This window comes from Protopterus annectens, chromosome 6.part0 (genome assembly GCF_019279795.1).
Source record: "Protopterus annectens isolate FY-2018-M chromosome 6.part0, PAN1.0, whole genome shotgun sequence".
In the NCBI taxonomy this organism is placed as follows: domain Eukaryota; kingdom Metazoa; phylum Chordata; order Ceratodontiformes; family Protopteridae; genus Protopterus; species Protopterus annectens.
The window spans coordinates 1,988,450,869-1,988,465,369 of record NC_056737.1 but is presented as its reverse complement, the minus strand read 5'-3'; the positions used below and the strand labels follow the sequence as shown (position 1 = coordinate 1,988,465,369).

Sequence of the window (14,501 nt, the reverse complement as noted above, 5' to 3'; positions counted from 1 at the left end):
AGAGTAATGGTGAATGTGGAAGAGAGGTGAAGAAGAGAGTACAGGCAGGGTGGAATGGGTGGAGAAGAGTGTCAGGAGTGATTTGTGACAGACGGGTATCGGTAAGAGTGAAAGGGAAGGTCTACAAGAGTGTAGTGAGACCAGCTATGTTATATGGGTTGGAGACAGTGGCATTGACAAAAAGGCAGGAGTCGGAGCTGGATGTGGCAGAGTTAAAGATGTTAAGATTTGCAATCGTGTGACTAGGATGGATAGGATTAGGAATCGGTATATTAGAGGGTCAGCTCATGTTGGACAGTTTGGGGACAAAGCAAGAGAGACGAGATTGCGTTGGTTTGGACATGTGCTGAGGAGGGATGATGGGTATATTGGGAAAAAGATGCTAAGGATGGAGCTGCCAGGTAAGAGGAATAGAGGAAGGCCTAAGATAAGGTTTATGGACGTGGTGAGAGAGGACATGCAGGCGGTTGGTGTGACAGAGCAAGATGCAGAGGATGGGAAGAAATGGAAAGAGATGATCCGCTGTGGCGACCCCTAACGGGAAAAGCCGAAAGAGAATGATGATGATGACATATATATATATATATATATATATATATATATATATATATATATATATATATATATATATATATATATATATATATATATATATATATATATATATATATATATATATATATATATATATATATATATATATATATATATATATATATATATATATATATATATATATATATTTTTTTTTTCGTTTTTCTATTATAGCAATTATACTTGCATTTGGAATGTATGGATAGTGTAAAAACTACCTGTTAAAAGACAGTAGCCTCCATACTACATTCCTTGCATCATGCTGAGACTATAATTTTCTTGATGAAGAACATTTTAATCATGAGCATGGTTTATTTGGGGCTACAATGTCTGCTCTTGTTTTAATGCATCATTCTTTCCTCAGGATATCAAACATTTCTTAAAACTGCATACTAGAACATTAGATATGTCATTTAGAAGACAAATGTCTTAGTTGGATAGCAAGAAATAAATCTAGTGGTTTAAGGAACACAGCCAAGGAAGCACAGTTAATACATAAACTGTATATACCATTTTAAGAAGTTTTTTCTAATTGCAGGATAAATGCATTTGTGAAAGGAAACCTAAGTGAATTTTCTCAGCAGCAACAGATACGTTTTCCAGAAAGGGACAGAAGTGTTTGGGGTTAGCTGTCTGCCCATAGGAACAGCTGCACAACTATGACGTAGAATAGATGGGGTTTTGTGTGAGTAGGAATGTACTTCTGCTCAAGAATTTTCAACACTGTAAAGTGCAAAAAGTAACTAGTGAATTTCCTTGATTATAAACAAACTTCCAGACTGTAGTATATCAGAGAATTCACCTTACTCCAAGCTGCATTAGTCTCAGAATTAGTATATATAACTATCTATGATTTAGTGTTTGCCCTTTTAGTTTAAGATTGTGCATTAGTGTTCATGCTTTCTATTGTCAAATACTAGTGTTTTCATTTTTGCCTTGCAGCCGGATTCTGCATCTTTTCACCCGCAGCCATTTAACAGAGTTCCTTTTTATACATCCATTGCACCTACCCTCAGCTCCTTCCCTCTACCCCAGCTACACTCCTTCTGAAAGACGGTATTCCACTGAGTTCCATTCTTCTCTCAAAAAAGGCAGTAAAGAGGGTGACCACAAATCAGATGAGAGGAATTTTTTTTTTTTTTTTTATTGTCCCCTCTAAAAAGGGAACCATTACACAGTCTTGGACCTTCGGGACCTAAACACTTTTATTCAAGTTAAATAATGTTAGATGCTGTTTATACTTTCTCTCCTCTTTTTGTTAAACAAGGGCAGCAGGTTCTGTGTGATAATGTCCATATCTTCACATTCCACCCACAAAAAGTCCTTGATTATCCAGCTTTGAGAGCTTCTTTAACATTTTAAAGTTTTGCTATATGCGTTGCTATGATGACATCAAATCTGCACTTGTTTTGGTATATGCTGTATGGAGTTTTCTCAGGGAAGGTAAAGACACTGTCTGTCATCAATGTCCAAAAGCTGAGAATTATTGTTCTTTCCTCTTTCTTTACAAGTTCTTCAGTGGTGGATTCCTCAAGTCCACATTACCATTCAGTCAGACTGCATGGCACACACTTCCATCCTCTGTGCAGAGAAACCTTGAAGATGTGAGAGTAGGCCTTTTGGACAACAGATTTTTGCCTGCAATTCACATTCTGGTAGAATCCAAATGTCTTGCAGACAGACTCATTCTTACTGGTGCCACCTGAATATTCCAACTTTATGCTGCACACAAGTTAATACACAGAAAGTGTGTGTGTGTATGTGTTTTATATCTATATATTTATATCTATTTATCTGTATAAGTAGATATACACACACACACACACACACACACACACACACACACACACACACACACACACACACACACACACAGCACACATACAGAAAAAGCAGCCTATAAAGTGTTTGCCAGATACCCATTTGGTGTAGGGAGTGTTTATATCCGTGCCTGTTTAGAGGTGTAGAATTATAAAACTGCAAAAATCACTTTTGTTAGGCAGTAAGAGATTTCTGTGGGATAATATACCTTACTGTCACTTTAAACCCCAGATGTTTGTTTTATTTCCTGACTTTTTCAATAATGTAGTTGTGTTTTCTGTTTTTACTTTATTTCTAAGACCTGGGGTTTAGCTGTCATGTGATTCAGAGAGTACATTTCTGCCCAGAACTTGTTCTAGGCTGGCTGCCTAGTATGGTTTTAGAAATGGAGCAGCATTGTTTTGGTATACCGTTTTTAGCAACTGAATATTTCACTATGCTACTTGAGAAATTTACACGTAATATTTACATCTGTTTGCAATATTTGTCCTGATTTTAAAAACTTCTACTTGATTATTCTGATTGATGAAACAAAATTTAAAACTTAATGTAATGCTGCATTTGCTACTGGGAAGTTTTAAATTTGAAATGAGGCAATGCAATTTTGGTCATAAACTTACAATTTTCTTTTTAATTTGAACTTTAGCTGTCCAGATTACAACTATGCTACATGATCTGAAAGCTGAAGAAAAGGATACTATTACATTTGAAGTAACCGTCAACTACGAAGGTATTACTTACAAGTGGTTAAAGAATGGTGTGGAAATCAAATCAACAGAAAGATGCCACATAAGATCAAAACAGCTTACACATACACTCACAATTCGGAATGTCCACTTTGGTGATGCTGCAGAATATAGTTTTGTTGCTGGATCAGCTGCATCTACAGCCACTCTATATGTGGAAGGTACAGTTCAATGCCTTCTTGTATTGTCAGTTGCTGTATTTTTTACATAAACCAGTATATGCAAATTCAGTAATGAAACACTTTATATTTTCCTTTTAGCACGTCATATAGAATTTAGAAAGCATATTAAGGACATCAAAGTTGTAGAAAAGAAAAGGGCAACCTTTGAGTGTGAAGTCTCAGAGCCCGAAATTGCAGTGCAATGGATGAAAGATGGACAAGAGCTGGTTATGACTGACAGGTAATACTTTGCTTGTGTTTTATATATATATATATATATATATATATATATATATATATATATATATATTTATATATGTATATAAATAATTTTCTTAGTATGTGCTTTATTGTTTTGTTTCTCTTTCATTGTTGACAGAAGACCTAGTTCACAATGTTAACACAAAATAGCATAAATAAAAAAAATGATCCTAAGTAACAAACATCATTTAAGAAACTGAAATAAGCTGCATGTATACACAAAAGTTATTACATGTAGTAAATGTATCAAGTGATGTTATGTAATTACTTGTAACTCATTGGAGAAGAGCTATGCTGCGGTTAACAGTACCGCAAGGTATAAAACTTGAACTGACAAATTTAAAAACACTTCTTAAAAATGTATTTACAGAGTTAAAGTTCAGAGAGAACGCTATGTTCATCGCCTTATTATTTCCGCTGTCCGAATATCTGATGCTGGTCAGTACTCTGTAGTAGCAGGTGGAAACATCTCATCAGCTTATCTACGTGTTGAAGGTCGTGACATTCGTATTACCACTGCCCATAAAGAAGTGCAGGTGAGCTTCTGTGTTTAGGCTAAAGATGCAAATTAAATGGTTGTGGTAACATATTCTATAATTTTATAGACAGCTCAGAGAACATAGTTCTGGAGTTTGTTTAGTAAAGCAAGTCAGGCCAGATGCTACTTCTTTAAAAAGTACTTAGCATTCAAAGAGAAACTCCTAGTTATATTATAGCTTGCTGATTTAAGTCAGAAAAACCTACATTTTGTGATCTTGATTTCTGACCTTTTCTAACATTTATTGCTATTGCTGTGATTTAGCTTCCCTCCTTTCCTAATCTAACTGAAATAGTTGTATTATTTTTAAACACCTTTATTAAATTCACATATTTTAGCAACAAGTCCACTTCAATATTGAGCCCAGCCTTACTTGATTTCATTTCTGTTCCCAAACATTGGAAGCAGCACAACACAGTAGTCACTGAAGACAGAACAGTGTTCACAATTATGAATATTTGTGTTTAGAGGCTACTCAGTCTTCAAAATAATCCAAAATAAAACAAAGAGCCAGTTTGTATTGATAGAACTACAGAAGGGGTCAAAGAAATATGTTCTTATTTTGTATGAGAAAGGTAATTTTTTTGTTAAAATAAAGTTAGAGTCAATCAATCCATTGTCTACTTTAACCCCTTTATCCAGTTGTACACTGTTGTAAAATGTATTTCCTTGAGACTGTTTTTTTTTTTTCATCATATCGATCACTGCTGCAGAAGCCTTAGCAATACGGGTTACATCCTGTATAGGATATAACAGCCAGCTAGCTTCCACATCTTCAGGGCACCTTCCATGCGCCCAAAATGTTAATGGGTTTGAACTTAGCTGATTAAAATGACAGGTTTGGGCACCAAGCCGTTTACAGCTTTCCTGTTGTTACAGAGAGTGTTTGTCTCTGTGCTTTTCAGGATCTGTGGTCAACTTGTGCTGTTCTTTTTGCTGGGCAGATTAGTTCCCTTTGGGGAAAAAACATCCACATAAAATGTATTGTTTTAATGTACTTTTCAGCTCAGGAAAGCTGTTTTTAAATGGGAAGCTCTTTTCCCTGTCAATTTAAAGGCAGTTAAAAATATATGAAAACCATTTTTTTCCCATGGAGAAATTTTTTATTTTAATTCTCTGGGCTGGCAAAGTATTTTAAAGTGCTTTTGTGAGGAAAATGTAACTTTCAATGACTTTGAATTTTTACCAGCTTATGCTGCTTGTTTTCTCTGAGAAAGAGGCACCATATTTTGGCTTGCCATGGAGCAAACTACTGGTCCAGTGGTCAGTCCTTCTTCCAGCCAAAAAAAAGAAAAAGTTAAGCAAACAGCCTTTGCTATCACAGCAGGCTAGCAATCTGCAGAAGCCACTGTGGGTGACTCTGCTGTGGCCAAAGCTGGTTACTCAGACTACTCATCTTTTACCCTGGATCTCTCTGGTGTCGCAGCCATAGCCACTATTGACCAGGGATGAGCCATGTCCTCTATGGCTGTTGGGTCCCCTCAGTGGGAAAGGGAGAGCCACTCATGTTGGTCTTGGGAGAAGAAAAACAGGGAATACTTCCCTGTTTTGGTCAAAATGTTGTGCCCATCCCTGAGGAAGCTGTTGAGGCCCTTAATAACACAGGGGCTCTATTTTACCTGTCAAAAGAAAGAGAAAACTAAACATATATCTACTCCTCCTCAAAATTTCCTTAGACAGGATTAGTTTACTGGGTCTCGCTCAGGATTTAATTCAGGCTATTGATCTTTTTTATAAGGTAGTAAAAGAAAGAGGGATGCCACTTTTCCTGAAGAAATGTAAGAGTCTAAATCTGGACGTGAATATATGCCACTTTTCCTGAAGAAATGTAAGAGTCTAAATCTGGACGTGAATATAAAAAGACAGATACAGCATTTTGTACTCAGATTTCTGATTCAGACTCAGAGGATATCTGAGTTTCTGATTCTTCCTGTCGGGGTTTCTTTTTCTTTTGAGACTATTTCCAGAATTTGCCTATGTTTTCAGTGGGAGAACATGTTTCTCAGTTCCTCAGAAAATGCTATGAGCTGTTACAGAAGGAATTTCCAGACCTTTCACCTTAATTTCTGTCAACTTTGGAGGATGTGTGTGTCACTGCCTGCAATTTTTCTGATAGCTTGCTGCCCCTGAAAAGGCAGATAGAATGAGTAAAGTTCCTCAGTCTTTTAAGTTTTTATATACTCATTCCAAACCTGACCCTTCAGCTATAGCTTCAGTTAATCCTACTGCTGCTAAACATTAAGTTAATTCCAATCACACTCTTTCTGACAAGGATGGGATGATTACTGATAAATCTGGGAAAAGTGTATGCTTCTGCAACTTTAATTTTTCAGAGTTTTGAATTGTCTGGCTCATATGTTAAAGTTTATTTTGACTAATTGTGAAAGTCTGCATTTTTTTCTTCTGAGGAAAAATCTGCTTTAAATAATGTAGTTCCTTCCATCTTACAGGTCACAACTCATTGTTTACAGTGTGTGTAGTGTGACTTAATTGATAATTATTCCAGGGCCATGGACACTGGTACTGTTTTATGGAGGGTTGCCTGACTGCATTCTTGGATTTTCCCAGATGATGTAAAAAAAAACAAAATTTAAATTCTCCTGTGGATAGAGATTTATTTTTTGGTTCCTTTGGTGCAGAGGTTATCCAAAAGTATAATGAAAGGGATAAGTTGATACAGGAAATCTCTAAGAATTTTAGTCCTCCTTTTCCAAATTTTCTAAAGGATTCTCTAACCATTCATCAAATTTTAGCAAAAATGAAATAAACATATCTGATGTTGTCAATTTTCATTCTGTCCTCAATTGATGGGTTCATATCCAAGACATCAGTTCCAATTCAGCTGCTTGTAAAAGCTTGTAGTAATCCAAAACTCTTGAGCTCCTCAATTTCCCATAATGCATCCTCCCCATTATGCCAGATCTCGTTTGCTGCCGTTAAGTGAAAGACATGGTTATTTCACTCTCGAACTTTAAAAGTAGGTAAGTGCGATTGTTTTATATCTTTTTGGATTCTCTATATATCTTTGACATTTTCTATTTTTTATTCTTGTATTAGTGTAATCTGTATACTATAGTTAGTATCTCTCTGTGTTTTACCTTTTCTGTCTCCCTTACCCTCTATGTTTTAAATGTACATTTGCTATCTTTAGAGGTAGTCCTTTTCCTTTTTTCTTCCTTTAAAAAAATATATATATATTTTTGATTTTGAGGTTTTTCTTTACCTTTGTTTGTTGTGCTTAAAACTTTCTATAGATATTTTCAGCCTTTCTGTTCTTAGTTGTTGTTATTGCAAATTTCCTGTTATGGCTGAGAAGGAAAAAACTCCAGCAGGATTTAAAAAGTGTGGGAAATGTGGCCAGAAAATTCCCTTTTCTGACGCCCACACTTTTTGCGTCTACTGTCTAGGCCAACTTCACTTACAGGAAAGTTGTGTGATTTGCCATGCCTTTAACACTCATGCTTTGGTAGAGAACAAAAATAAGTTAATCTTAAAAGGACTTCTACTGTCCTCCTTTGGTGATGCTATTTCTGGAGAATCATCAAAAACATTGTCTAAATCATCTCCGAGCTCGTCTTCAGTTTCATCAAGGACTTCTGAGAAAGTTTCTAAAATGCCTTCTTCAGATCCAACAGTTTCTTCAGATCCATCTAAGAAGAAGAAAATTAAGTTGGTGGATCTGACCCCCTCAGATCAGACAAAAGAAAAGAGTACTTCTTCAGATCGGATGGCTTTTTCGGAGCCGAGGTCTCCAAAAACACAGGATTCATTGGCTCTGAAGACCTCAATGCTCCCACTTTTCTGGACACTATACCTAGGGCAAGTTACTCTCCCTCTGTAGACCCTGTTCCATCAAGGGTACCTTCTGTTTTCATATACAGACCAGACTCTCCCTCTAGGCAGTCCTCTCACTGTTCTTGGAGTCTCACAGTAGAAGATGAGGAGAGAGTTGTGAGACAGATGCTTTCGGGGCATAGACTCTCAGTGGTTGTTTCGGCTCCTACTCCTTCAGGTCAGGAAGTCCTTCTCTCTAAAACTCCACCCTTGACTCTTCCTCTTCTGATTTCCTTTATGTGTTTGGAGCCCTTGGAACTGAGTCATCCAGGACATTCTTTTCAGGTCCAAAGATCACTGTATTCTCAAATCAGAAGTTTGCTTTGAGCTTCTTCATACTTTCAGATCCAGAAAGCTTGCAGAGCTGTTTTTATCCTGTCAGATCCGAGGTGTTTCAGTCGACTCCGAAAGCTTCAGAGCCACCTCTGCAATTCAAACCTTTGGCAAGGATTAGTTCACCTCTGACTTCTGCTTCAGGGCAGCTTTTCTCAGAGCAGCGTGGGACCAGAAATCAGAAAGCTTATCTTTCAGACCCGGGTTCCTATCCCTCTCCAGGAAGGTCAGCTGTTAGGACTCTGGAGAGAGCCTTGTCAACTTCAATGACACAGACTGGTCCTATTCCCTTGGTTTACTTATCTCTTGCTCTGCGTCAGTAGTCTCAGCTTACCATCCCACAGGGGCAGCCAGTACCAAAACCTCAGGACACCCAATTGGATATTTCTATCTCTTCTGAAACCTCCCCAGATTATCCCACTGAGGAGATCCCTCAGAAGAGGAGATGTAAGAGGAAGCATCTGGATTTCCCCTGAATCTGTCACTGAAGACATGGATTTTGAGGAGGGTGAAGGATACCCACAGTCACCTCCTGTGGATGTCTCTTTCGGATACATCTTTGAAATCCTAAAACAGAGATGTGGCTGGAAGACCAGCAATCCTTCAGTGGAGGAATCTGTGCCCCTTGAGGCTTTTGTTACAGGCCCATCTACATCCTGGGTGATTCCACTTACTGATGAGCTCCTAGATTTGGTCTTGAGGTGGGTGTGGAAGGAGCCTGACTCCACTGAGCCCATACCAAAGAAACCTAATAAAATTATGTCTCCTCCAGAGGACAGACAGTTCTCATCCAAGGGTTCCCCTATTGATGCCATGGTCATAGCAGTGGCCACCAGGAAGGAACTAGCTGACAAAAGTTCCTCTGTTCATCCCCCTGACAGGAAGTCCCAGGCCATGGAGAGATTTGGGAAGCATGTCTATGCTTCACGGACTTCATCTTGAGGTCTCAGAACTACCTGGCACATTTCACCTGATTGCAAAGGGATCTGATAAAGGAACTATTGGATACCCTTGCAGGAACCACTTCTGAGGAGGTGAAGGATTCAGTCACCTCATAGCTGGCCACCCTTCAATCAATATCAGATTCATCCATGAGGTTGATTTCCAGTGTGGCAAAAGGAATCTCAAGGGCAGCGGATTCAGGTGTAGCCATCAGAAGACATGCCTGGATGCACTTGTGTGACTTTGTGGAGCATTTTAAGTCTACATTTGTAAATGCTCCTATTGACAGCACCTCTATTTTTGGCCCCAAAGTAAAAGATACATTGTCCTGGTGTGAGAAGGATGGAATGACTGTTTCTGCCATCGGCTTGCATTTTTCCACCCCCCCCCCCCAAAAGATCCTTCTCTAGGAATCACTGGGGAGGTGGAAAAACATGGTTCAAGAATTTACAAGGATCTTTCCAAGACGTATGGAGTGTCTTCCCCTAGAGGCCATGGGGAAACTCAAATGGTAGACATTGCCCTCATGGCAGAGGAGGCCCACAAAATCAAAGGTCCAGAGATTCTTTGTTTGGCAAATCTTTTCAGTGCTCCTGAATGGAGGCTCGATTGTCCCCCTCTGGAGACAATCGGGGGTAGTTTGTCCCTGCACCAGAGAGATAACAAAAGATACTTGGGTGCAGGGGATCATATCTAGAGGATATATAATTAAATTTTCCCTTTCTCCTCCAACCTCCAGGAAAGTCCCTGATGTACCACCCAATCAAAGGTGTTAAGCAGCCATACAAATACAAAAAGCTGCTAGAGAAAATAGTCATCCAAGAGTCCTCCCCCTAAGACCAGAAAGGATCTGGAACTTACTCAAGATTATTTTTAGTGCCAAAGAAAACAGGGGACTGGAGACAAATTCTGGAACTCAGCAATCTAAACAAATTTGTTTGAAAGGCAAAGTTCCAGATGGTCAAGCTTCAGTCCATTCTTCTGTTTCTGGAAAAGGAGGACTGGATGTGCTCAAAAGATTCCCAGGATGAGTGCTATCATAGAGAAATAAACAGGCAGTCCAGGAGATTCTTACCTCTACCCTTTGGCCTCACTACAGCTCCAGGGTGTTCACCAAATGTATGGCAGTGATAACAGCTCACTTGAGACTGCAAAGATTCCATGTGTTTCCATACTTAGAAGACTGGCTCATTACTGCTCTGACCAAGCATCAACTCATTATGGCAAAATAAGAGGTCATCCAAACCTGTACAAAATTAGGAATAACCATAAATTTCAAGAAGTCAAATCTAGAACCAACTCAAATTCTAGAATTCATAAGGACTGTACTAGACACAAGGTCAACAATAGCCTCTCTGCCCCTTCCCAGAGTCCAAACCTTAAGGTCACAAATCAACAAAATACTTGGCAGTACCACAATCTCGGCCCACTTAGTATTACAAGTTCTGGGATCAGTGGCGGCAGCGATAACCCTTGTTCCACTAGCCAGGTTTCACATGAGAATTCTCCAATGGATGCTCACATCTCAGTGGCTGATTCTTCATCTACCTTTGTCAGCCCCAATATGAATTACAAACTCTTGCAAGAAAAGTCTGATATAGGTTCATAGGTAGGTACAAGGCTATTGGCCCTAGGGCCTATATAAACCTAGCCAAATGGTACCCTGGCTTTTGCCACCCAAGAAAATTATTTTCCTGTGCCCCTGTCAAGCAGAGCCACAGAAGTGATCCCCGGGGTAAATTTCCTATCTCCCATCCAATCATCAAGATTTTTCTTGTAGAATGCTAATGAGGAGCTTTGTTTGATATAGATAGGTAGTTTGTTCCAGTGTATGGGAAGTCTCTGGGACAGGAATCTATCCCTCCAGCATGTTCTGTTTATTGTGGTGGCAAGGTTTAGGTCCCTAGAGCATGTAGCTCATAGGGATTAGGATTTCTTTACGTGAAGCATGTCCAACAGCTCTGGGTTTGACATAGCTTTGTATGTTAGGCAGAGATTGCCTCTGAGTTGGCGATATGCGACAGAGTAAAGCTGGAGTTTTTTTGAGACGGTCTGCACAGGGCATCTGTTTGAGGCTGGTAATCCTCTTTGTGAAGTGTTTCTGCGGCTTTTCCAGTTGTTGCAGATGTCTTGTGAGGTACATACCAAAAGGGGCGTTGTACTCTATAATGGGTCTAATGAGTGATGAGTAGAGGGGAACAATGACCTCTTTTTTTCCTGGATGAGATACCTTTTGTGATGAGGTGTGCCATGTAGAAGGATTTCCTGATTACAGTGGCGATGTGATTATCAAAGGAGAGACTACTGTCCACCTCTGTCCCAAGGTCTCTTATCACACTTTCGGTGTTAAGTAGACTACCACCTATGTGGTAGTTCATGGGTACAGAGTTTTTACCAAAAGGGATAACAATGCACTTTTTGGCACTGAACCTGAGGCCATGGCTTTGACACCAGGCATCTGTCTCAGTGAAGCCCATTTGTAGAATGTGCACAACGTTAGGAGTTTTGATTATGGCTCCTAGTTTGCAGTCATCTGTGAACTTTGTTAGCCAAAGACCTTCTGTGTTAGCCTGTACTTCAGGGAAGTAGATACCAAATAGGAGAGGACCTAGGACTGAACCCTGTGGTACTCCACTTGTCACTGGTCTGAAGTTGGATTTAGAGTCTGCTACTTTCACAGTGTGGGTTCTGTCAGTGAGCCAGTTGGCAACCCATCTTGTGACATAGGGATTTATACCTAGTTTAGTGAGTTTATCTATAATTCCAGAGTGAGGGATGGTGTTGAAAGCCTTGGTGAGATCTAGATAGGCTGTGTGAACCACCTTACCCTCATCTACTGCTTTGGTGACCGCTTCGAAGAAGTCTAGCAGGTTTAGGAGACATGATCTGCCTTTTACAAACCTGAACTGGGTAGGGTCCAGAGTTTGGAGATTACCATTGTCATTGTTGATAAGGTCCATTATGATACATTTCATAGCCTTGCAAACCAGGCTCGTCAGGCTAATGGGGCGGTAATTCCTGGGGTCCGTGGTGGCTACCCCTTTGTGGAGTGGGATAACCTTTGCTGTGCGCCATTCAGTGGGCACAAAGCCTGAGGTGAGGCTATGATTGAACATGGTACTTAGGTGGGGTGCCAATTCGATCTGTAGTTCAGGTAGAACGCAGCCTGGGATTTTGTCAGGTCCCATGGATGCTGTGTTCCTGGCTTTGGAGACTGTGTTTTTTGCCTGTGCAGCTGTGATTACAGGAACTTTGCATTCTTCTGGATAGAGATGGGCCATTTAGGGGATGAGAGAGGGTAAAGTTAGCACTGAACCTATCTGCCAGGATGTTGGCAATATCAGTTGGCTCTGTATTTTTAGTGCCATTGTGCCGTAACTCAGAGCAGATATGAGTGTTGCCATTGAGATTCTTGACATAGCTATAGAATGCTTTGTGGTTGTCTTTAGAATCAGTGGCAATTTTGTTTTCGTAACTAGCTTTGGAGGATTTTATGAGGGATCTCAGCTTCTTACTGAGGCAGACCACGGAGTTCCTCCAGTTGGATCAGATATTACATGGTCATCCATTTGTCCCCTCATAGCAACCCAAGGCCATAGTGACCAAGGGCACTTCCTAGCTAGGGTGGGGGGGCATTACCTGGGAAAGACAGCCCAAGGCATCTGGTCCCCCAAATAGGCCAGTTTGCATATCAACATCCTAGAGTTGAGAGCAGTGCTTTTAATATTGCAAGCGTTTCAGGATGCTCTGCTATCAGAAACGATTGCAGTTCAAACGGACAATATGTCAGTGGTTTGGTACATCAACAAACAAGGAGGAACCAGATCATATCACCTATATCGATAAGAGCTAAGGGTGTGGGAATGGGCAATATCTTCCAACTGCTTTCTCTTAGCAACGCATATTCCAGGGAAGTCCAGCATGTTAGCAGTCAAGCTGAGCAGGTCCATATTGTTACTTCATGAGAGGTCCCTCAATCAGAAAGTGGCAGAACAAATCTTTCACAAGTGGGGATGGCTTGCTGCAACCTCTTTGCATGCCTCCTTGAACAACAAATGCAGCAGCTACTTTGCCCTGATCCCTCCATAGGGAGAGTCACCCAGGGATGCTGTACTACATGATTGGCTTCCGGATTGCTTTACGCATTTCTTCCAATTCCTCTAATCCCAAAATTCCTTCAGAGAGCTGCCAGGCTGAAGATCAAAGTTATCCTCATTGATTCTTTTTGGCCTCAACAAATTTGGCTTCCCTTTCTGTGGCCTCACTTAGTTCACTAACCTTGGATTCTAGACCTAAATCTGAACCTCTTGTCTCATCTGATGGGCATGACACATCCGGACCTTACAAGCCTCAAGCTGACAACTTGGGTTCTCCAGTTCTAATAATATCCAGACATTCTATGCTCTCTTCCCTGGTGCGTCACGTCTTGTTATCTTCCCATAAGCCACCCACTAGAAAACTAAACATTAGTAAGTGGAAAAGATTTGTACATTGGTCTACTCAAAATGACATAGATCCTTTTTCGGCACCAGTTGATCATGTACTAGAGTTCTTGACACAGCTTTTTAATCAGGGGGATAGTTCTTCAACAGTGAGCGTTCAATTAGCAGCAATTTCTAACTGTCACACAGGATTTGATGGCTACTCTCTAGCCTCTCACAAACTGTGTAAAGCCTTTTTGTGTGGCACAATTCTTCTTAAGCCTCCTTTTAAAGATCCAACGCCTCTGTGCAATCTCAATCTGGTACTGCAGTCCCTGATTCTACCACCCTTTGAGTGTGCTAATGATTGTGACCAAAAATGTTTGTCTTGGAAGACCTTATTTTTAATTGTCATCACATCTGCCAGATGAATTTTGGAAATTCAGGCATTGTCAGCAAAACCGCCATATCTCATTTTTCATAAGGACAGAGTATCTTTATGAACTAATGCATCCTTTTTGCCCAAGTTAGTATCACAGGTCAACGTCAATCAATGTATTAATCTTGCAGTATTCTTCCTGAATTGTTACAACAAAGAAGAATATTTGCTGCATTTGCTAGATGTTTCATAGACAATTATGTTTTTTATCGTCATAGGACAAAAGATATAAAAAAAAAACTGATCAACTGTTTGTTTCATTTGCTGGATTGAAGTTGGTCACACCTGTTTTAAAGTCACTTTGGCTAAATGGCTTACTGGCTTTATCTCCTTTATTTATGACAAGACAGGAATGGCCTTGTTGTACAAGGTACGGTCTAATTCTACCAGAGCTGTGGATACATTTTCAGT

At 39.9% G+C, this 14,501-nt stretch overlaps 1 protein-coding gene across 20 annotated transcripts in view; it reads left to right on the top strand.

The window, feature by feature from the left end:
- The window catches only part of LOC122805019 (titin-like), a 759,244-nt gene that overhangs the window by 203,322 nt on the left and 541,421 nt on the right, over positions 1 to 14,501 (top strand). For all 20 annotated transcript variants that reach the window (XM_044075290.1, XM_044075281.1, XM_044075295.1 and 17 more), the window contains 3 exons: positions 3,062 to 3,322; positions 3,422 to 3,563; positions 3,954 to 4,119. In XM_044075290.1, the coding sequence (XP_043931225.1) occupies positions 3,062 to 3,322; positions 3,422 to 3,563; positions 3,954 to 4,119 (569 nt within the window). The remainder of the gene's footprint in view (positions 1 to 3,061; positions 3,323 to 3,421; positions 3,564 to 3,953; positions 4,120 to 14,501) is intronic.